Raw genomic sequence first — 21,700 nt, forward strand, 5'->3', positions numbered from 1 at the left:
CCGCACATGGAAGCAGCAAGATCGTGAGATGGCACTGGATCTGGTGTGGCGTGGGATGGGGTGGGGGAAGCCGGAACATTTATGGGCAAAAGCAGCAGCTGGATGGCAGAGCGAGATGAGGAACATTCTCCTGCCCCCTGCACACATTCCCGCCCCAAACCACAGACCTGAGATGGTACAGATTCTGGCTGGAGAAGCGAGGTCCTCAGCCAGGTGCCCTCTCTGCCACCTCTCCCCAACCTGCCCCTCCTGCCACGTCCACACTGACCTGCTTATGCACCGTTCGCTGCTTCATCTCTGGGCTGTCTCCCTTGGAGGAGGAAGACTGCTGCCGCAGCCGTGCCCCGCTGCCCGGCCAGTCGGGCGAGGAGGAGAGCATGCCGCCGCTGGAGGGACGCGGGTACTGCATCGTGCTCAGCAGCGAGGGCGGCGTCCGGCCCCGAGTCACCGGCGGGGGTGGTGGGGGCGGGGGCGGCTGGTCTATCCGCCTCTGGGGCCCCCCGCTGTTCTGCCGGGGCATGGTGGGCTGCCCACCCTTGTCCGAAAGCGAGAGTTGCCGGCGGGCCAGCTCCCCTGCCCGCCGGTTGAAGTCCTCTGTTGCAGCAGCAACCACAGCGGGGTTGCCAAAGCCGTGCTTGCCCACCGCTGCCAAGTCCTCGCTGTTGCTGTGGGAGCTCAGCGAGCTGTGGCACTCGGAGCCTGAGTCCGCCAACCCACGAGGCGAGAGGGGCAGACCTGCTGCCATCTGGTACACAGGGTTCTGGAAGGAGAGGGGCGCCAGGAGCTGGGGCCGTCCGGGGGTGCCCTCTGTGCCGGGTGTGGTGGGGGTCTGGCCTGCCCGGCGCACGGTGGCCATGGCGGCCACGGCGTTCTGCTGAGTCCGCGTGCCCCAGGGGCCCGGGGCCTGCCCGATGGAGGGGGGCCCATCGCCGAGTGGGTCAGCCGGCCCCGGGAGGGCGGCCACACCATCCAGAACCCGGCTGTCCTGCAAGTCCACCATGGAGAGGCTCTTGCTGCCGTTGGACATCTGGACGTCGGGCTCATTGGCCTCCGAGTAGCTGGAGCTCCGGGCGGGTGAGGGCTGGGCCCCCGCAGACCTTGTGACAAAAAACAAGTCCTTGTTTTCAGGGGTTGGAGACGGTAACCGTGTGAAATCTATCAGACTGTGGGGGAAATAAAAACGCATAAGGAGAAGAAGGAGAGGAGGAAAAGAAGGAGACAGAGAGAGAAAGAGCTGTGGTCGCTGCACGAGAGGCAGCAGCTCTTTCACAGGACAGCAAGCAAGCAAGCAAGCAAGCAAACAAAAAACACCCCAGCGCCATCAACACTCATGCGCCACACGCAGGCTGTTGGGAGGGCGGACGTCTCCTGGATGTGGCACGCCAGGTGGGATATGCTGAAAGGGCCACCGCTTGTGGCCTGGGCACCTGCCTTGCATGCAGACGATTCCAAGCTCAATCCCCTGCCTCATGCTGCTGCCAACCAGTGTAGGCAGCACTGACCCTGGTGGAAGTTTCCTACAGTCCTAGACCTCCCCCTTCATTATTAAAGGTCCAGTCATGACCGACTCTGGGGTTGCGGCGCTCATCTCGCTTTACTGGCCGAGGGAGCCGGCGTACAGCTTCTGGGTCATGTGGCCAGCATGACTAAGCCGCTTCTGGTGAACCAGAGCAGCACACGGAAACGCCGTTTACCTTCCCACCGGAGCGGTACCTATTTATCTACTTGCACTTTGACGTGCTTTGGAACTGCTATGTTGGGAGGAGCAGGGACCGAGCAACGGGAGCTCACCCCGTCACAGGGATTCGAACCGCCGACCTTCTGATCGGCAAGTCCTAGGCTCTGTGGTTTAACCCTTCAGTATTACTCCTCCCTTATTTTTCTGGCTGCTGGCAAGTCAGCTTCTGCCCCCGTTGTGCTGTTAAGGTTCTGTGCATGGGTGCAGCATCAGAGGGGAAGGGGGCTGCCAGCACCAGGTACTGCAAAACCCAGTCACACCAAGGAAAAGCACTTCCAGGATTCTGCCTTCTGAGGCCACCTCCTTCCTGGGAATACACAGAGTGTGCCAGGCAGCCCTCAGGAGGTGGCCTGTGGGCAAGTCCCCCTCTTGGCTTTCCTTGCTGGTTGTCAACTAGCTGGCGGGGTTACCTGGCCCGAAGGGGCTGCCCACAGGGATGCTCAGCAGTAAAGGAGAGCCAGTGGTAGCATAGCGGTTACAGCAGTGTTTCTCAACTTGGGTCCCCAGGTGTTGCTGGACTACAACTCCCATCATCATGCCTAGCTAGCAGGACCAGTGGTCAGGGATGAGGGGAGCTGTAGTCCAACCACAGCTGGAGGACTCAAAGTTGGGATGCACTGGGTTATAGTGTCAGCGGGAGGTCAGGGTTTGAACTCCTCACTTGGACATGAAGCTTCCACTTGGGCCGCTCACTGTCTGTCTCAGCCTAACCTACCTCACAGGGTTGTTGTGGGGGTTAAAATGAGGGGGGGGGCATCCTTGCCACCTTGAGCTCCTTAAGAGGAAAAAAATAGGCAGCGTACAGATGCAATAAGTGAGAAAATAAAATGAGACAATCTCAAAGAGGATGGAGATTCATGATTTTGATTCGTTACCAATACGTTTCGGTCCAATAAAAAGGCTTTCCTCATGGGGGAGGGCGTCATGTAAACAGCTCAGAAACAGCTGTTTTTAGAGAATCATGGAGTTGGAATGGACTCCTAAGGCTCTCTGAGAAGGAGTCTCCTTGTTTCATTCTGCCCACTGGATGCTTCCTAATGTCATGAGCCAAAACATTATTTTATTTTATTGGGGAGGCTTACAGGATTTGTTTTTACAAACCAAGTTATGTTTATCTTAATGACATGCATATTATTTTGTGTATACAGAGAAGAACAGCACTGGGGAGCTGGAAGGGACCTCAAGGGTCATCGAGTCCAACCGCCTGCAATGCAGGAATTACAGCTCAGAAGCCGGCCTGTCTAGATGGATGCTGCCTGCCTGTGCTGGGGAGCCTGCTCTTCCCCAAAGGCATCTGGGGCTGGCTCACCCTGCAGCAACTCAGGGCTCCGGAACCATTATATTAAGAAAGCCTCTTGTTCTGCAAACCGCCATGTGGGTGAACAATTGATTTTCAACGACGGGGAAGAAAATGGGTTTTTGCAACAGCTAATGCTCTTAAGCCCAGATCAAAGGTGGGGTGGTTTTACAAGGGTGGTTAAGAGCATGCTGCTTTGAGATCCAGCCTTGTGCATCATTTAAACTGCCCCCCCCACTGATTACAGAGAGAATCTTGCTGCCGCCACCACCCATCTCCGATTGCTCATCTCTCTAATTAAACACACAGCTTCCACCTGAAATTTATCCATTTCGATGTTTTACATTTCAAAACGAGGAGCTGCGCAAGGCGGCAGAAATCTTTAGCGGGCGAAGTGTCCATCCGCCATGGCCACCTTTTAGCCTCCCCCCACCCATGGCTGTCCCCCACCCCCAGGATCCTTCGGGGCTGCCTCAGCCAGCTTTTCCGCAAAAGCCCTCCCCCATTCGCCTGGCAGGGCTCATCTCTGCTCCACCCCCACCCTTTGCCTTTGCCCGTCCTTACCCAGATAAGTCGTTTTCGATCACCATCTTCTGCAGCCCCACAGATATGCTGTTGCTAGCGTTGGGCGTCGAGGCAGCATGATCTGCTGTGACGGAGACTTGCACGCAGGACGGGTTGCTGAGGGCCGAATTGACGTCCCTCAGAATGCGTGGCAAGGGTCCAAGCTTTGTTGCTGTGCTCTGGAGGAGTGGGGATAAACGCAAGCAGGGCCATCACTGAGCATGCCTATCCTAGCCACACAACAATGTCTAGGCAACACAGTGGCCACATACATACGTAATAGACAATCTTCATAGAATTCCTTCAAATCACAAAAAGTTCAAAATGAAATCTTTAGTCTCAAAGTCTCTGAAAATCTTTAAATGAAGCGAGGTACCAAACTTTGTACGGTGGAAGACAAGCTGTGAAGCTTTGTGTGTTCAACAATGATGTCCAACACTGAACAGTGATTCCGGATATTGACTACTGTTTCGTAGAATTCTTCATCAGCGTGGTGGCTGGATATAGAATGCTTCACAAACCCATCTTATTTCGAATGAATGTATATAAATGAAAATATCAAATGCTGTGGAACAGTGCTCATGTAAAAATGTAGTATGCAGTGACGAAACAGTACAGTGGTACCTCAGGATGCGAACGGGATCCATTCCGGAGCCCCGTTCACATCCTGAATGGAACGTAAGACACGATGGTGCATCTGCGCGTGCCGCGTTTTGCCACTTCCGCGCATGACGTCATTTTGAGCGTCTGCACATGCGCGAGCGGCAAAACCTGGAAGTAACGCACTCCATCACTCCCGGGTTGCCGTGGAGCACAACCCAAAAGTGCTCAACCTGAAGCACATTCAACCCAAGGTATGACTGTACAAAGTTTGGTATCTCGCTTCATTTAAAGATTTTCAGAGACTTTGAGATTACAGATTTCATTCTGAACTTTTTATGATTTGAAGGAATTCTATAAAGATTGTCTATTATGTATGTATATGGTCATCGTGTTGCTTAGACATTGTTGATGTTCTCTTTGCAACACAAATATTTTGTTAACTGGAGTCCACTATCAGCTTGACACAAGGGGTTCCCCATATGGGGCTTGAAGACTCTGAATTTAGATGGAAACCAGACATTGGGGTTGGCCCTTCCCCATCTACACATGCAAGACAGATCATCCCACTCCACTTCCTCGTTTCATGAGAATGTGATAAGAGTGCTGCTGGATTGGGTCCATGGACCATCTAGTCCAGCATCCAGTTCTCACAGTGGCTGACTGAGTGCCTAATCCTCTTCTAAAGCCACCCAGGTTGACGGCCATCACTGCCTCCTGTGGGAGGGAGTTCCACAGTTCAACTATGCCCCTCATTCACCAGGCGGAGATGCGCCAACCAGATGGGCATGGGCAGGCGAGTGTGGTTGGGGGAAAACAGCCTTAGGTGTCAAACTGAGACCTGTGCCATGCCTAATTATGCCAGTGGGATAGATGCCAGGCCAGTGTCATGTAATAATAATAATAATAATAATAATAATAATAATAATAATAATATTTATACCCTGCCCTCCCCAGCCAAGACCGGGCTCAGGGCGGCTAACACCCAATATAAAAACAAATTGATTGAGATACGACTTAAAAAACAAGATTAAAATACAACATCATTAAAACATTAAAATGCAGCCTCATTTCAATGGAAACTCAAATAAAAAACTTTTGGGGGGATGAAAACATCGTCTTCACCAAGGCCAACTATCCAGACTGGTCCTACATGGGCCAGAAAAAAGCCAGGGAAGTCCCCAAATAGGAGTTCCATCACAGAAGGAGAAAGGAAAAAAGAAAGAGGGGGAGGGAATCAAATTGATTCCAAGCCAAAGGCCAGGCAGAACACAGGAATACAGCCTGACTACAAAACTGGAAAGAACCAGTTAAGGAGGAACCTAATGGTTGAAACAACTCCAGTTAAGATACAAGGAGGGTTCTGCACGTACAGTAAAAAAATTGGGTTACGTGTTTCCAAGGAATGTGGTTGGATGAGAGTTGCTTCAGCAATCGGGTAGCAGAAGGAGGTTGGGAGGAGGACGAAACGGCCAAGATGATGCACCTTTTGCCTCTAGAGCATGTGCGCTAGTGGGAAGCAGACTCCTCAGACTCTGTCCGGTGATGTGTTACTGAACGAACTAATTGGGAATTTGGTGTGAACCTCTGCACTTGGAAACCCCCCCCCCCCCCCCCAGTTTCTGATAGCTAGTTCTCTCTTGCATAGGAGACAAGATGATCTCAGAGCAAAAAAATAATCTGGACTTCCCCTTAGCTTGGGAAACTGAACTGGAGGCCAGCAAATACCTGCCTTATGGACTATACCAGCCCCAGCTGCCCACCCCCTCAGTCCCCCAATCTCCTGGAAGGCACCAGTTTAGGGAAGACCTGCTTTCCAGACTGTCCCGTTTGAATAGAGGGTTTTGTTTTGCCCCTTTTTTTTTTTAAAAAAAGGAATAATTATTTACTTAACATTTCACAACAACAGCCAAGAATGTAGAACTTGAGCTGGCAAGATCCAGCTTAAGTTAGGTGCAAATAAGGTTCGCTATGGTTTTTAAGAAGCCTGCAAACTCTGGTCATAAAAAAATGCACCTAATTTTGTTTGCACAACAATGTGCCTGGAGGATGGATTTGGCATGCAAATTCTGCTGTCAAAGTCAGAACTCCTTTTTGTTCCTGAGTTCCATGTTTTCAGCTTGCCTGTCTTTGCTTATAAACATATCCACAGTTTTGTATGCTGACTGAGACTTTCCTGACAAAGAAGAAATGTTCAAATGCCGACGTACGTACTGCTCACTGTTGATTTCACATGATTATACACTGCATTTTTAAATTATTGCTTTGGTGGGGTAGTTTACTGGTGGGTGGCTATACAAATTCAACAAGCCAACGGGTACCTGGTCCAGCTGAATCACAACCTCCCAGAGCAGGGAGTGTAAGGTGGAGAGTTCACGGCCCAGATCAATGTACCCTTCGAAACCGGCTGTGTTGGATAGAGTCTCTGGGTTGGAAATCTCCAACAGGAACCGCTGCATGTTGGTCCACTCGTGCTCCAGGAACTGGTTCATGAAGGACATGTATTCTTCTTTGCTGCCAAACCTGTTACGAACAAAGCACATGAAGCGGTCTGGTTGGCCGCTGTGAGAACAGGGCGGTGGGAGAAGAGAAGTTTTTATGTCTGACTCAGCGGCCAGGCTCCCCTGATGCTCATTAAGAATGGAACCTCCATGCCCAGAGGCTGTCTACCCATAAATACTGGTTTCTAAGGGATCAGGCAGGTTCTTGTCCTCACATCCTGCTTGGGTGCTGTGGGGCGCGGGGCTAGAGGGGCCTTTGGTCTGTCCAGCAGCCAGGCTCTCCCAGTGTTCTTACAAGACGCAGATACAACCCACATTGAGTGGGTTAGCATGCCAAGATGGCAGAGCCAACTAGCTAGAGTTTGGGGGTGTTGCTAGGTACATTAGAGACTTGGAGTAAAGATGCACAGCCCAAGTGAAGATGGTGAACAGGTGTGTTTCCCACCAGAGCTGTGCTTTTGCAGACCACCCACCCACCCTGCAAGCAAAGTAAACAAACTTGGTGATAGCGAGGGGAGCAGGAGAAGATCATCCAGTGCCTGGTGCAAAACACATACCAACAATGCACCTGGTTGAGGTGCTAATGCCTGGAAATAAAGCTATTTCTTCTGTCGAGCCAGTGATGGTGTAGTGGTTAGAGCAGCCTTTCTCAACCTTGGGTCTCCAGCTGCTGTTGGACTATACCTCCCATCACCCCTAGTGAGCAAGACCAGTGGTCAGGGATGATGGGAGCTGTAGTCCAACAACAAAAGTTGAGAATCCCTGAATTAGAGAGTTATGTGCTATGAGCTGGGGGACCAGGGTTCTACCCCCACTCAACCCAGGAAGGTTTTGGGATCCATCTAGCTCAACTAGCAGCACTCCTCCAGCGTTTGAGACTGGGACCATTCCCAGCCCTAACTGGAGATGGCCCAGATTGAGCTTGGGTTCTCCTGCATGCAAAACAAAGCTATGATCCTTCCCCAACAGGTAGGTAGGAAGCCGCCTTATACCATGTCCAACCATTGTTCCACCTAGCTCAGTATGGCCTACACTGACTGGCAGCAGTTTCAGATGGGGATCTTTTTCCAATACTGTCCAGAAATGCTGGGGATTGAATCTGGGGTGTCCTGGGTGCAAAGGAGGCACTCTCCCACGGAGCTGGGGCCATAACAACACAAGAAGAGCCTGCTGGATCAGGCCAATGAACCATCTGTTCCAGCATCCTCTTCTCACCTGTGGCCAACCAGGTGCCTGTGGAAAACCAGCAAGTAGGACTTGAGTGCAAGAACAACTCTCCCCTTCTGCAGCTTCTAGCACCTGGGATCCCAGAAGCATTGCTACCTCCAGCTGTGGCAGCAGAGCCATCATGGCTAGTAACCCTCAATAGCCCTCTCCTCTTATATCTCTGCACTGTTGGGCAGCAGAGAGTCTGTGGATCAGGAAGCTGATGTGGGCGGTGGGTGGTGTGGGGAGGGGCTGCCAGGAGGTGGGCTAAGACCTGGGTTTCGGCCTGAACCCCTTTACGACTGACCCAGCCAAGCCAAATCACTGGCCTTCCAGATGATGTAATTTCACCCCCTTCCACAGACCAGGGGCGCCCAAGGCCTTGACAAAGTCACCTTCGCTGAAAAGATTCTTGGGCGGGCGGGCAATGCCAAATTAGACGGCTGCGTTGGCAGGGAGGCTGGCTGGCCAGCAATTTGAGCAGGTGGGTGTACGAGTGAGAGAGAGATGGTGGAGGAGGGCTGATCCTGTCAACTCATGCGACACAGATGCAAGTCTCCTCTGTTCCAGCAGACCCCATCTTAAAATGCTTTTGTCAGCAAACTCACTCACTGCTGCTACTACCCTCTCTCTGTCTCTCTCTCTCTGTCTCTCTCTCTCTGTGTGTGTGTGCGCAGAGATTCTCTTTCGTTCGCTCTCTATCTCACAGCTCAGGATAAGCAGCTCAGAGCTCCTGAGCAAAGCCAGTGGGGAGATTTCTGAAATCTTTCCCCCTTTGTTTCCACCAAACCTACAGGCTTAGTTTAGAAAACTGACAGCACGGCTCTTTCCCTCGCCAGAGCTGATCCTCCTGGTTTTAGGGGCTTTAAAAAATCATAGCGCCAAGAAGTGTATGTATGCAAGGGGGAGGGGGGAAGCCTTGTGCAGTGTGGGGTCCAACATATTCCCTATCCTGGCTCCATTTGTGAGCTTGGTTCTATTGCAACTGGAGAGGTAACTGCAAAAACAAACCTGATCACCCATTTCCTCCTTGAATTGTGCTAAAAAAGAAACACCGTCCCGCACAACCCCGCTTTAAAGCTTGGGGTGATGTGGGTGATTTGCCTTACTGCAACTGTGTTGTGATCAGCCGTGACTCCTGCATTGCAGGGGGCTGGACCAGATGACCCTCAGGGTCCCCCCCCCAAACTCTATAATTCTATGCTGATGCCAGACACTTAATAGCAAGGAAGAGGAATCCTTATCCTGCTTTCCCTCCCTGTGCAGTTCTGGGGCAAAGGGTTGGGATGGGATAATAATAATAATAATAATAATAATAATAATAATTTATTATTTCTACCCCTCCCATCTGATCTGGCTGGGTTTCCCCAGCCACTCTGGGCGGCTTTCAACAGAACATTTAAAAAAAAAAGTTGCTGGAGCATCAGATGCAACTCTCACTTTTGTACAGTGGATTACATTCCAGCCTGCAGAAGGCAGAGGCTTCCGTGCGCCAAAAAGCTCCCCACCCAGGCAGACAGGAGGCATTGGCACAATTCAAGGACTCAGGGAGAGCCTGGAGCAAGGCTAATGAATGGGTGTGGACTAGGGAGAGGGCGTGTGTTCTGGAAGAGGGCCAAGGGCTAGAGAGAGAGAGAGAGGCCTGGATGGCCACATTCAGCTCTCTGGCCTGAGGTTGCCCACCTGAGTTATGGTAAGTCACAGCCCCCAGAAGAGCCCCCGTTTGGTATGATCTCAGATTAGCAGAGCTGGAAAGTATCTTTCCCAAAGACCTTCGGAGAAGCAGATGGAGAGCAGAGCTGCTGGTCTGACCCTACAAGCTGCAGGATGAGTTACTGAGTGCAGAACACAGCTGCCTGAGAATCTTAGATTCAATTCAAGTTTCTAGTCCTTACTGTTGCCAAGCGTGGAGACAGACAGCCGGGTCGTGCAGCCACAGCAGTGACCACAGGAGGAATGACCGCTGGGAGGAGTGCAGAGAGAAGGAACGCCCTGGTGCACCTGCAGCAGCACAACCGGACACCTTCATCTGCCCCAGCTGCAACAAAACATGTCTCTCCTGTATTGTTCCCCACAGCCACAACAGGCGCTGCAGCCTGCCAATAAGCTGGACATCACCTGCAAAGACGCACTCCTCCACTGTCTCCTGAGACAGACGGATGCCAACAACTGTTTCCAGTTGAAATTTAAGAAGCCAGAAGGGTGCCCAGATGAGATTCATAGCATTTGGGGCAGAGGGAGATGAATCTGCAGATTGGGCAGATTTATAGCCATTTATGTGGGCAAAACAGTGAGCCTTGGGAGTGCTCAGCCTCCGGACCTAAGGCAGCTTCCCGGTCGTTTTTAAGAGAGAGAGAGACGGAGAGAGAGAGAGAGAGGAGTTCCTGGGGAAAGGTTTACTTTGCAAAGTTGGCCAGGTTCTGCGTGACCTTGGCGATCAGGGTCAGGGTGCGGGCTGTGCGGTCATCGGGATACTCCTGGAGGAGGCTGAAGAGGGAGGGCGACATGATGGCCGGGCAGAGGAAGCGGAGGAACAGCGAGGCGCTGATCAGGCGCTCACTGATGTCTGGGCGGCCGCGGCTGCTGCACTCCTGGCGCCACGAGGCAAAGACCTCCTTCAGCTCTCTCGGGAAGACACTGCAAAGAGAGACAAGAGGAGGGAAGGTGGGTGCGAGGCCTTTTGCTTCCCCTGGAGGGAAATCTTTTTTGGGGGGGAGAAGCACCCTCTGGTGGGCTCCAGAGGAAGGAAGAGCCCCCCTCAGTCCTCCTCTAACACAAATCAAATCTGAGCTCCCCAAATATATTTTAAAATTTCTCCTATTCTGGATTTATTATTTATTTATTATTTATTCCCTAAAATTCATATACCCGCTTTGGTGTGCAGAAAATACTTCAGAGAGGTTTATAAAACAGCCTGGTTATTGGTAAAATAAAACAAAAATATTCCAAAAATTAAAACCAACCATTAACCAAAAACCACATCAGCAATCCTTTACAGTCATACCTCATGTTACGTCAGCTTCATGTTATGTTCTTTCAGGTTACGTCCCGCGGCGACCCGGAAGTACCGGAAAGGGTTACTTCCGGGTTGCGCCACTCGCACATGAGCACATGCGCAAAATGACATCATGCGCAGAAGCGGCGAATCACAACCCGTGCATGCGCAGACACGCCACTGATGGGTTGCATTCTTTTCATGTTGCAAACGGGCCTCCGGAACGGATCCCGTTTGCAACCAGAGGTACCACTGTATATCTTGCCAAGCTTTGCCTAAACAAAAAGAGTACAGTGGTACCTCAGGTTAAGAACTTAATTCATTCTGGAGGTCCGTTCTTAACCTGAAACTGTTCTTACCACTTTAGCTAATGGGGCCTCCTGTGCCGCTGCACAATTTCTGCTCTCATCCTGAAGCAAAGTTCTTAACCCGAGGTACTATTTCAGGGTTAGCAGAGTCTGAAACCTGAAGTGTCTGTAACCTGAAGCATCTGTAACCTGAGGTACCACTGTACAACAAAGGTGCCTGTCTGGTGCTAATAGGTAGGGAATTCCAAAGACCAACACCTTACAAACGCAGAATGGGAATTATGTGACACTTGTAACAGTGCAAGTTGGAATGGGAAGAAAGATTGGCTGCTAATCCACACTGGGAAACTGTAGCTTTGGGAGGGGAATAGAGAGTCTCCTATCAATCCCCAACACCCTTAACCAACCGCAGCTCCCATAATTCCTGGGGGGTGGAGCCACGACTGTTTAAAGTGGTACTGAAGTCCTGATGGGAGATGTAGTCCAAAGTACCCAAAGAGCACCGGGCTGAACTAAGCCACAGATAGGGACCCTGCAGCCTCCAGATGATGCAGGAGCCCAACACTCGTCATCTCTGCCTACTGGCCATGATGGCTGCTGGGAGCTGCAGTTCCACAGCATCTGGACGGCTGCAGATTCTCCATCCCTGAGCCAAAAACTGACAGCCATTAAAGCCGGATCTAAATGGTATTTGCTTCCTGGTAGTTCCATCTCTGCCTCTTCATCGTGCAAAGCTCTAGCTGCAGTTTCCCCTTGGGCTAATTTTTGAGGCTTTCTTTAGATTGACTTTGCAGTAGCCCAACCTTTTTCCCTTTTGGAAAAAACAACAACAACAACAACAACAACAAAGCAAACAAATGCTAATTGTGTGATGGAACTCAGGGTCACCCACATGTCCCAGAGGACCAGCTTTCTCTGTTTGGAAACTGCAGGTAAGCGCATATATTCAAGGTGTCACGAGATGCAGCAGCAAAATCTCTTGCAGGCACTGGCTGGTCCTGCTGACCGCCCTTGCGACCAGGGTTGCTACCAACTCTTCAAATGGTCCCTGATTCTGTGTCTTTCACAGCTACTAGCAGGGATCACCAGGTAAAGGCTTATCCTTGCATTGGGGAAGGGTTAGGATTAGGACCTATTCCCCCCCGCCCCCCGGCATCTCAAATTGCTGTTAAAAGTACAAGAGCAGGGCACACTTATTTTTCTGGTCAGTTGGCAACCTATTACTCTCTCCCACATCAGGTCCTTTGGGAGCATCACACATTTACTGCCATCTCTGCAGTTGCCCCTTCTTCAGAGAGAGAGAAATATGATTACCTCTAAGCATGAAGAAAACACACCCCAACCCCAATAGTGAGCACCTAGATGTCAAGGTCACACAAACACACACATTATACGTCTGTGAAAACCAATACAGTCATACCTTGGGTTACAGACGCTTCAGGTTACAGACTCCGCTAACCCAGAAATAGTACCTCGGGCTAAGAACTTTACCTCAGGATGAGAACAGAAATGGCGCAGCGGTGGCAGAGGGAGGCCCCATTAGCTAAAGTGGTGCTTCAGGTTAAGAACAGTTTCAGGTTAAGAACGGACCTCCGAAACGAATTAAGCTCTTAACCCGAGGTACCGCTGTACAGTGGACGCTTGGGTTGCGAATGTGATCTGGGTGGGATGCATGTTTGTAACCCACAGCGTTCGCAACCAGCAGCTGCGCGTCTGCGCTAGCGTGGATTGTGATACGGTGCTTCTGCGCATGCGCAAAGCACAATTTAGCACTTCTGCGCATGCGCGGCCACCGAAACCCGGAAGTATCCTGTTCCAGTACTTATGGGTTTCGGCAGTCCGTAACCCAAAAAAACACAACCTGAAGCGTCTGTAACCCGAGGCATGACAGTTAGTTCACAACGAAAATTAACTTGCTGATTTACCCATCTTTTGCCAGAGGGGAGGTGTGTTTTTTGTTTTTGTTTGGTCACAAAGCAGGGGCAATGGGGATGTATTTTGTCCCCCCCCCCCGGGCTCTCACTTCTAGCACCCCAAAGCACCCCGCTCCACCAGTCCCTGTCCACTGACCAGTACGAGTTGATAATCTTGCAGAAGGCCAGCTCACAGCACATCTTTAGGTTGCTCTGATGCTCTGGGAGGTCTGAGGAGGAGCACTTGCTGGGATCCACCTCACAGTTTTCGTCCGATTCGTACAGTGCCTTGATGAACTCGCCTGAAAGTACCAGGAGGGCAAGAAATAAACAGATAGGTAGATCATAAGGAGAGTCACAAGAAAACTGAGCTTTGCAAACTTTGCAAACTTGGAATGCAGTGACCCTTCAAGTCAGCAGGCAGACGGGGACTTTGCTCTGCTTTGCTACTCTCAATATAACCTTAACAGGATGGATCGAGTTCAGGGTGAAAACCAACAAAAAGAATCTCCGTAGCAACAAAGGTTAAGGTTTTGCACTTAGGCAGGAATATCCAGGTGGACAAATATAGAATGGGAGATACCTTCCCCCTGTTTCTATTTTATTTTTATTAGGTATTGTAATTAGGTGGTATGGAAATACTTCCAAGAAACAAACAGAAATTCACCATGAAAAACCAAAAGCAATGCATATATATATATACACAGCCATTCCATGGGAGAGCACAGAAAGCCTAAACTTCAGCAACAGAGCACAGAATTTGGCTTCCTCAAGAATCGCAGTTCAGGTTACTAGTTCTTGTGACTGGAAAGCTGTACTTGAAAGGCTGTGGGCATCAGGACTCTTGAGATGCTGCAGCCAAACAAAGGTAAAGGAGCAGCAGTTCGTTTTTTAGATTCCCCATTTCTTTTGTCGCTCACACCCTTTCTTGATAAAAACGCAACCGCCTTACGAAAAAGCTCACCCCAACTTCTAAGGTCCTCGGTGCAGAGATATTTATTTGTTTAATAAAATGTACACACAGCTTGATTGTAAGGGGTGGGGAAACCCTCACAGAAGTTAATAATAATAATAATAATAATAATAATAATAATAAATCAATACAATTATCAATAAAAACAATTGTGCTGTAAAGCGCAAGGGAAGCCCTACATAGAGCACATTGCCTCCTTTACCCACCATTTTGCATTTGCTGAGTCTGTGAAGCACAGTTTGCATCAGTGATGAAATGATTGTAAACACTGCCTTGCACAGGTGTGCTCAGGCCAAGAGGTGTGGATATAACCTGGACAGGTGTGTGTGTGTGGAATCAGGTAGGAGATTCAACTGCAGCAAACCTCTGCAGAAAGGGTTATTTGCAGTTTTAGGCTCCTAATGACTTTTGGCTGTAGGAAAGTAAGGAGATTATCTTTACAACAAAAGGCTAAAAGACCAGGAGATTACGGGGGGGGGGGGGGGCAGAGGAGCAGAGCTTGACAACCCCTGCCCCAAGCCCACCCTGTTGCCAGTCTGCAGGTCTCCTGTCTGTGGTAAAGCACACTGGTGGGTCACAGGGGCCCTGTATGGGTCTGCCTTTAAAACCTTACAAGTAAACAATGCAACCCCAGCGGTCTCTCCTTGACATGCTCCTGGGATGCATGCAGGAGCTGCCCCCCCCCCCAAAGATACAAAAGCAGTTGACCCTGCCATCACCCATATGGAGTCAGAAGTAGCGTGATCTAACTACTAAAGAGCATGTGCTGGCAGCCTTAAGGCTGGACTACTGCTGTGAGTTCTTTGTGGGGCTGCCCTAGGGCCTGGTTTGGAAGCTCCAGCTGGTGAAGAAGGTAGAAACCAGACTGCTGGTGTGGGCATCTGGTTCACAACTCGTAACACCTTTGTTAAAGCATCTGCATTCGTTTCCCACCTACTACCAAGCCAGGCTCACTGATTTGCAAGACCCTGAACAACTAAGGTCCAAGGTACCTGAGGGACGGTCTGAGCCCTTATATCCCAGCTCAGTCACCAAGATTACCTGCAGGGGGTGTTGTTTGCCATTTCCTGTGTTGATGAGGCTCATTTGACAAGAAGAAACTGAGCCTTTAGTGCCATCAGTGCAGTCCTGTGGAACTCTCTGTCACTAGACATTCAGCAGGTACCTTCTGCTTCAATCTTTTAAATGCCTGCTTATGCCCCCCCCCCCCCAATTCTGTCAGGCTTGTGCAGGCAACCAAAAACACATGTTTCCACAATAGTTAGCTGAATTCTGAAGGAGTGTCTCCACCCCCATTGTTCTGCCCAGACGCTGAGGTCCAGCGCGGAGGGCTTTCTGGCGGTTCCCTCACTGTGAGAAGCAAAGCTACAGGGAACCAGGCAGAGGGCCTTCTTGGTAGTGGCACCCACCCTGTGGAACGCCCTCCCATCAGGCATCAAGGAAACAAACAACTACCTGACATTTAGAAGACATCTGAAGGCAGCCCTGTTCAGGGAAGCTTTTAATGTGTGATATTTTAATGTATTTTTAATCTTTGTTGGAAGCCGCCCAGAGTGGCTGGGGAAACCCAGCCAGATGGGTGGGGTATAAATAATTAATAATAATAATAATAATAATAATAATAATAATAATTACAACTTGTTCTCATGATTTTCATTAAACTGTTTCACATCTTTTATGAGTAAAGGTAAAGTGACCCCTGACCATTAGGTCCAGTCGCGAACGACTCGGGGGTTGTGCTCTCATCTCACTTTCAGGCCAAGGGAGCCAGCGTTTGTCCGCAGACCTGTGGCCAGCATGACTAAGCCGCTTCTGGCGAAGCAGCACAGCGCACAGAAACGCCATGTACCTAGGCTCTGTGGTTTAGACCACAGCGCCACCCGCACCCCCCTTTTATGAGTCCTGGTATATTAATCTTTTAAGAAACAAAATAAGTAGTCGACATGCGTTAATGTTAGCCTTTCCTCCAGCATGAAACCTCTTCTGACTGTATCTGTTGAAAGAGGCATGTAGGTTGGATCCTAGCTGCGTAGCAAGGCTGAACACCTGGGAGTAGCTAGATAGAGCCTCCTGGCTAAGAAGAAGTCTGCCTCTTACTCTCTGGTACTGGGGCACAACAACAGCTTGCCTTTGCACCTGGTCTGGAGGTTTTCCTTTCGGGTGACTGGCTGGCTACGGCTGGAGGCTGTACCTGGTTGTAGGTCAGATCCAAAAGCCAGAGGTCTTCTCAGGTTCTTTAAGTACCACGTAAACAAAGCCTCCATTTACAAGGGCAGTCTCCCTCTGGATATCAAATGTTAGGCAGCAGCAACAAGAGACGGGGTCTCTTGCCTCCATCCTCTCCATGAGAGATTCCCAGTCATCAAAGTAGCAGGACACTGGGCCACAGAAACCTTTGGTCCAATCCCATGAAGCAAAGCGACTCTTTCCCAGAGGAAGAAAACTACAGAAACTGGAAGGCGGATTTTTGCACACACCAATGCAAGGAATCAAAGAATTGCAGAGTTGAGAGTGAGTCCCTAAGGGCCATCTAGTCCAACCCTCTGTGACTTCCGGGTGGCCGCACTATGGCGGGTGGACGGCAAATCTGACAGCTCCATCATATTCGATTTCACAGAGGGTTGGGGGAAGCGCTAAGGTGAAGCGCACCCTGCAAAAAAACCTCAAAAGGGTTTTTGAGGTGTTGAGAAGCCCTGCAGCCCACAAACAGCATCTCCAAAGCTCCAGTTTCTGCCTCCGGGCCGAAAGGTACGGGGAGTCAGGGTGTGTGTGTGTCACGGTGAATGCTGGCAGGTTAGGCAACAGCGTGACTCTGTTAAAGTGAAGTCTCTGAGTCAGCCTTACAGTGGTCCATTTCTCAAAAAAAAGAGAGAAAAAAATCCAAGCTGATTGCAAAGGTGAGGAAAATTAATTTCATTAATTTGGCAAGAGCAGGAGGATTAAAAGGAATTCCACTCCCGCCTATGGCTATTATATTATGCATGTGAAATCTTACAAGTAAAGAGTCTATGGACTTTCCGGCTGGAGTTAAACCTAGCTAATTAAAGGACTATACATAGCTTTCTTAATAACAATCTTGATATTTCTGAGCTTTTAAAATACTGAACTTGAACTAAGCCTGACCTGACCTGAACTTGAGACAGTATTTAAACTTTGACTTGAACTTGAACTAAAGACTGATTATAATTTTATAAAAATGGAAGTTACGCTTTGAATCCCTGATTTTAAAGACATATTTGGTTGGATTTCTTTTGAAGAGGATCTTGAGACTTTAAAGAGTGAGAAGATACAGACATTGTGGATTAATTGTTCTAAAACACCCTGGATGGCCAAGTTTTAAGATTAAAAGAAGAGGACTATATTACATACAATGTCAAGACTGCCTTGGATTTAAAACTAAATTTATACCTTTAAAGATTTATCTCTGCTGGACATTGAAAACTACAATTGTAATTAAGTCCCTGGAATTTGGATCTTTACAGGCTGCTTGGAACTGCAACAAATTTGGTATTATTTTTATTTCAATCATACATACAGAAAATTAGTGTAAAAGACTTAAGTTCTTTCTTTCTTTCTTTCTTTCTTTCTTTCTTTCTTTCTTTCTTTCTCTTTTCTCTTCCTTAAAGTTCTACTTTTATGATATTGTATATTCCCTGATTTAAATTAGGTTCACACTTACTTTACTATTGTTAACATTTTTGTAAAAGCTGGGTGTTGGGAGGGGGTAAGAACAAAGGGAAAGTGTAACGAACTTTGTGACTTTCCAAGCTCAGCGAAGTGACTTTGACAGGTGGTGATTAAGATTGAAATAGCCGTTTCTGCTGGGAAAAATTCTTGTTTTGAAATTTGGCTGCTAGAGAGAACAGACAAGTTGTGAGAAAGTTAAATCTCAGCTAAGACCTTATAAATAAAAAGTTAAGGAAAGATATGGCAGCGAAGAGGCCTCTGACCCCAATACAAGGCAGAAAAGCCTCAATACAAGAGGCTAAATCTAAACTTGCGGAACTATTTGCAGAATTTAAAAAGGAAATGGGTAGTGAAATAAAGGAGGCTGTTGGTGCATTAGCCACCCAGATTGATAAGAATACAAATAGGATGTTAGACCAAATTAAAGATTTGAATGTGAGAACTACAAAGGTGCAAACGGTGGTAAAAGGTATGGAAGAGAAAACAAAACAAGTGAATGAAGAGGTGAAAGGCCTGAGAAAAGATCAGGAAAATTAAAAACAGATGTAGGTGGAGTATGCACAACCCAAGAAATGGTTTGGGATGCTTTAGCTCAGGCACCCCTAACCTGCGGCCCTCCAGATGCTTTGGCCTACAACTCCCATGATCCCTAGCTAACAGGACCAGTGGTCATGGATGATGGGAATTGTAGTCCAAAACATCTGGAGGGCTGAAGGTTGGGGATGCCTGCTTTAGCTGCTATGGAGATGAGACAGGGAGAAAATGTGGTATGGCTGAGGGGAGTCCCAGAAGAAGATGAGCAGGATCTAAGAGAATATCTAGATGAAGTGATGGCTGAATGGTTGGGAATTGATAAAGGAGTTCTGGATAGCTCAGTGGATAAGATTTACAGAGTTAGATCCAAAATAGCAAATATTAGGAAGGTACCAGGGGATTGCCTGGTCTTTTTAAATTCAGGATATTTAAGGGATAAAAATTTCCAAACCAACTACACTAATAAACTTCAAATTGATGGAACAAATATTCTTTAATATTAAAGAAATCCCCGCTGGTCTTCTTAAAAAACGCATTAGTTATAAATATATAACCGATGCTTTAAGAAGAAATGAGATACGATACAGATGGGAATTCCCAGGACTATCCTTCACTTCTAAGGATAAAAAATTCAGATCTAGGGATTTGGAAGATGCGGATAAGTTTTGGAGGAGATATAGCAAAGATCTTGGAGAAGTGGGATAATTACCTGAGGGAGCTGTAGGAGAACAAGAACCAGAAGTATCACAAGAAAGTGTAAATAGTCAAGAAGAAGAAGAGGAGAACAAAAAAGAAAAAGAAAAAAGGTAAAAAAGAAAAGACTGTAATAACAGAAATAAATATGGCTGATTTGAAGATATTAAGTTGGAATGTAAATGGATTAAATAATAAAACAATAAAACAAAAAGGAATAGAATTGAACATGTAATATTAGATATACCGGTAATCTGCTTGCAGGAAACACACGTGGCTAAAAGACATAGGAGAATTTTGATAAATAAGAGGATTGGAATGGAATTTGTAACTTCAGATAAAACTAAAAAACAAGGAGTGGTTTTATATATTAGACCAAACTTAAAATCAAAATTATTATTTAAAGATGAGCAAGGAATGGTAATAGCCGTGCAAACCATAATGCATGGTGAAAATATTGTGATAGTTTGAATTTATGTCCCTAAAGGGAAAAAATATAAGGAATGTTATTGATATTAATTGAATACTTGGAAGTAAGAAATGAAAAACAGGCAGCCGTGATGTTTATTCACGCTGAAAAAGCATTTGATAATGTTTCATGGGCCTTTACGCCGAAAGTCCTGGAGGAAATGAATGTTGGAGAGCTATTTAAAAGAGGAATAGAAGCTATTTATTCTGAACAGCAAGCAAGATTAATAATTAACAATACTCTTACAGAAGAATGCAAAATAATGAAAGGGATTAGACAGGGATGTCCCGTTACCACTACTGTTTATTCTAGTATTTGAAGTACTGGTGAGAAATATACGGACAGATGAGACCATTAGAGGAATAACAGTAGGCAAGAAGTCATATAAGTTGAAAGCATTTGCTGATGACTTGGTGATCACGGTGGAAGACCCTACAAATTCAATATTGAAAGTGTTAGAAAAAATACAGGAATTTGGACAAGTATCAGGTTTTAAACTGAATAAAAACCAAACCAAATTCTTAGTTAAAGATGTCTCAGAGCAAGATAAAAAAGAGATACAACAGAGGACTGAAATAAATGTATATAAAAAATTGAAATATCTGGGGATATGGTTAACAGCGAAAAATATAAATTTATTTAAAGACAATTATGAAAAAATATGGAAAGAAATTAAAAGGAATTTAGAGATTTGGGGAAGAATGAATGTGTCTTTATTGGGAAGGGTTTTAGTAATTAAGAGGAAAGTATTGCCAAAAATGATGTTTTTATTTCAATGTGTTGTTGGAATGGGAAACTAAGGATGAGGAGGTTAAATGTGTTATGATAAAATGGGCAAAGGATGTGGGACATTCAAATGATTGATTGGGAAAGATTATGGAAGAATGACATGAAATTTACAGCCTGTATTTTATGTAAAGAAAATTATATGAAAATGTTATATAGATGGTACCTAACTCTGGTTAAACTGGCAAAAATGTATAAAACAAGAGATAATAAGTGTTGGAAATGTAAAGCAGCGGAGGGCACTTTTTACCATGTGGTGGCAATGTAAGGTTATAAAGAAATTTTGGGAAATGATATATAATGAATTGAAAAAAAAATGTTCAAAATAACCTTCGTTAAAAAACCAGAAGCCTTTTTATTAGGTATCACAGGATTGGACTTACCGAAAAAATACAAGAATTTGTTTATGTATGCAACAAGGGCTGCACGGATATTATTAGCACAATGCTGGAAAGAAGAGGAAGTCCCCACTAAAGAAGACTGGCAAACTAAGTTAATGGAATACGCGGAAATGGCTAAATTAACCAGGAGAATTAGAAACCAAGAAGACAATAAATTTAAAAAGTAATGGGGAATGTTTATTGCGTATATACAAAAGCAGGGGATACAAGTTAATACATTAGCAGGATTTTGAAAAATGCTTGTAATATAATAGATAGGGTATAAAATTGGAAGGTAAAAGGAGGTAAAGAATTTGTGGACATGCATGAACAATATAGAACAATGGAACCAAGGGATGGGATGGAGGGAAGTCAGGGGATTCTAGTAGTCCCATGTTTTAGATTCAATGTGGATTGTCTATATAGTTGTTTTAAGATTTTGATGTATAGTATTTCTTTTTCATGGGATGTTTAGTTGTTGTAAAATTAATAAAAATATGATTAAAAAAATAAAAATAGCCCAACCCTCTGTAACGCAGGAATCACCGCTAAAGAACCGGCGGCAGGAGGCCACCCGAACTCTGCTTAAAAACCTCCAGTGAAGGAGAGTCCTCTACCTTCCGAGGGTGTGTGTTCTACCGCTGAAAAGCTCTTACTCTACTTCCCAATGCTTAATCAGAATCTTCTTTCTTGTCTTGAATCCACTGGTCTGGATCCTACCCTCTGGAGCAGCAAAAAACAAGCTTGCTCCACCTGCCATCTGACAGCCCTTCAGATATTTGTCTCTCCTATCATTCGTCTCTTCTCCAGGCTAAACGGCCTCAACTCCCTCAACCTTTCCTCATAAGGCTTGGTTTCCAGACCCTTAATCACCCTGGTCATCGTCCTCCACACACCTTCCAGCTTGTGAACATCCTTCCTAAACTGTGGCACCCAGAACTGGACACAGGACGCCAGGTGTGGTCTGACCAAGGCAGAAGAGAGTGGTGCTATTACTTTCCATGATTTGGACCCTAGACGTCTGTTGATGCAGCCTAGAATAGCATTAGCATTTTT

General features: G+C 47.1%; 1 protein-coding gene across 10 annotated transcripts in view; it reads right to left on the minus strand.

Moving 5' to 3' along the window:
* DAB2IP (DAB2 interacting protein) overlaps nucleotides 1-21,700 on the minus strand; it is a 316,629-nt gene that overhangs the window by 28,627 nt on the left and 266,302 nt on the right. For 9 of the 10 annotated variants that reach the window (XM_080990826.1, XM_080990828.1, XM_080990825.1 and 6 more), the window contains 5 exons: nucleotides 13,280-13,424; nucleotides 10,307-10,543; nucleotides 6,521-6,722; nucleotides 3,600-3,778; nucleotides 269-1,163 (listed from right to left, as the gene is read on the minus strand). In XM_080990826.1, coding sequence (XP_080846952.1) covers nucleotides 269-1,163; nucleotides 3,600-3,778; nucleotides 6,521-6,722; nucleotides 10,307-10,543; nucleotides 13,280-13,424 — 1,658 coding nt within the window. The remainder of the gene's footprint in view (nucleotides 1-268; nucleotides 1,164-3,599; nucleotides 3,779-6,520; nucleotides 6,723-10,306; nucleotides 10,544-13,279; nucleotides 13,425-21,700) is intronic. The other variant, XM_080990827.1, reaches the window with a different exon arrangement.

The sequence above is a fragment of the Podarcis pityusensis genome (genome assembly GCF_964106645.2).
Source record: "Podarcis pityusensis genome assembly, chromosome: Z".
NCBI classification, from domain to species: domain Eukaryota; kingdom Metazoa; phylum Chordata; class Lepidosauria; order Squamata; family Lacertidae; genus Podarcis; species Podarcis pityusensis.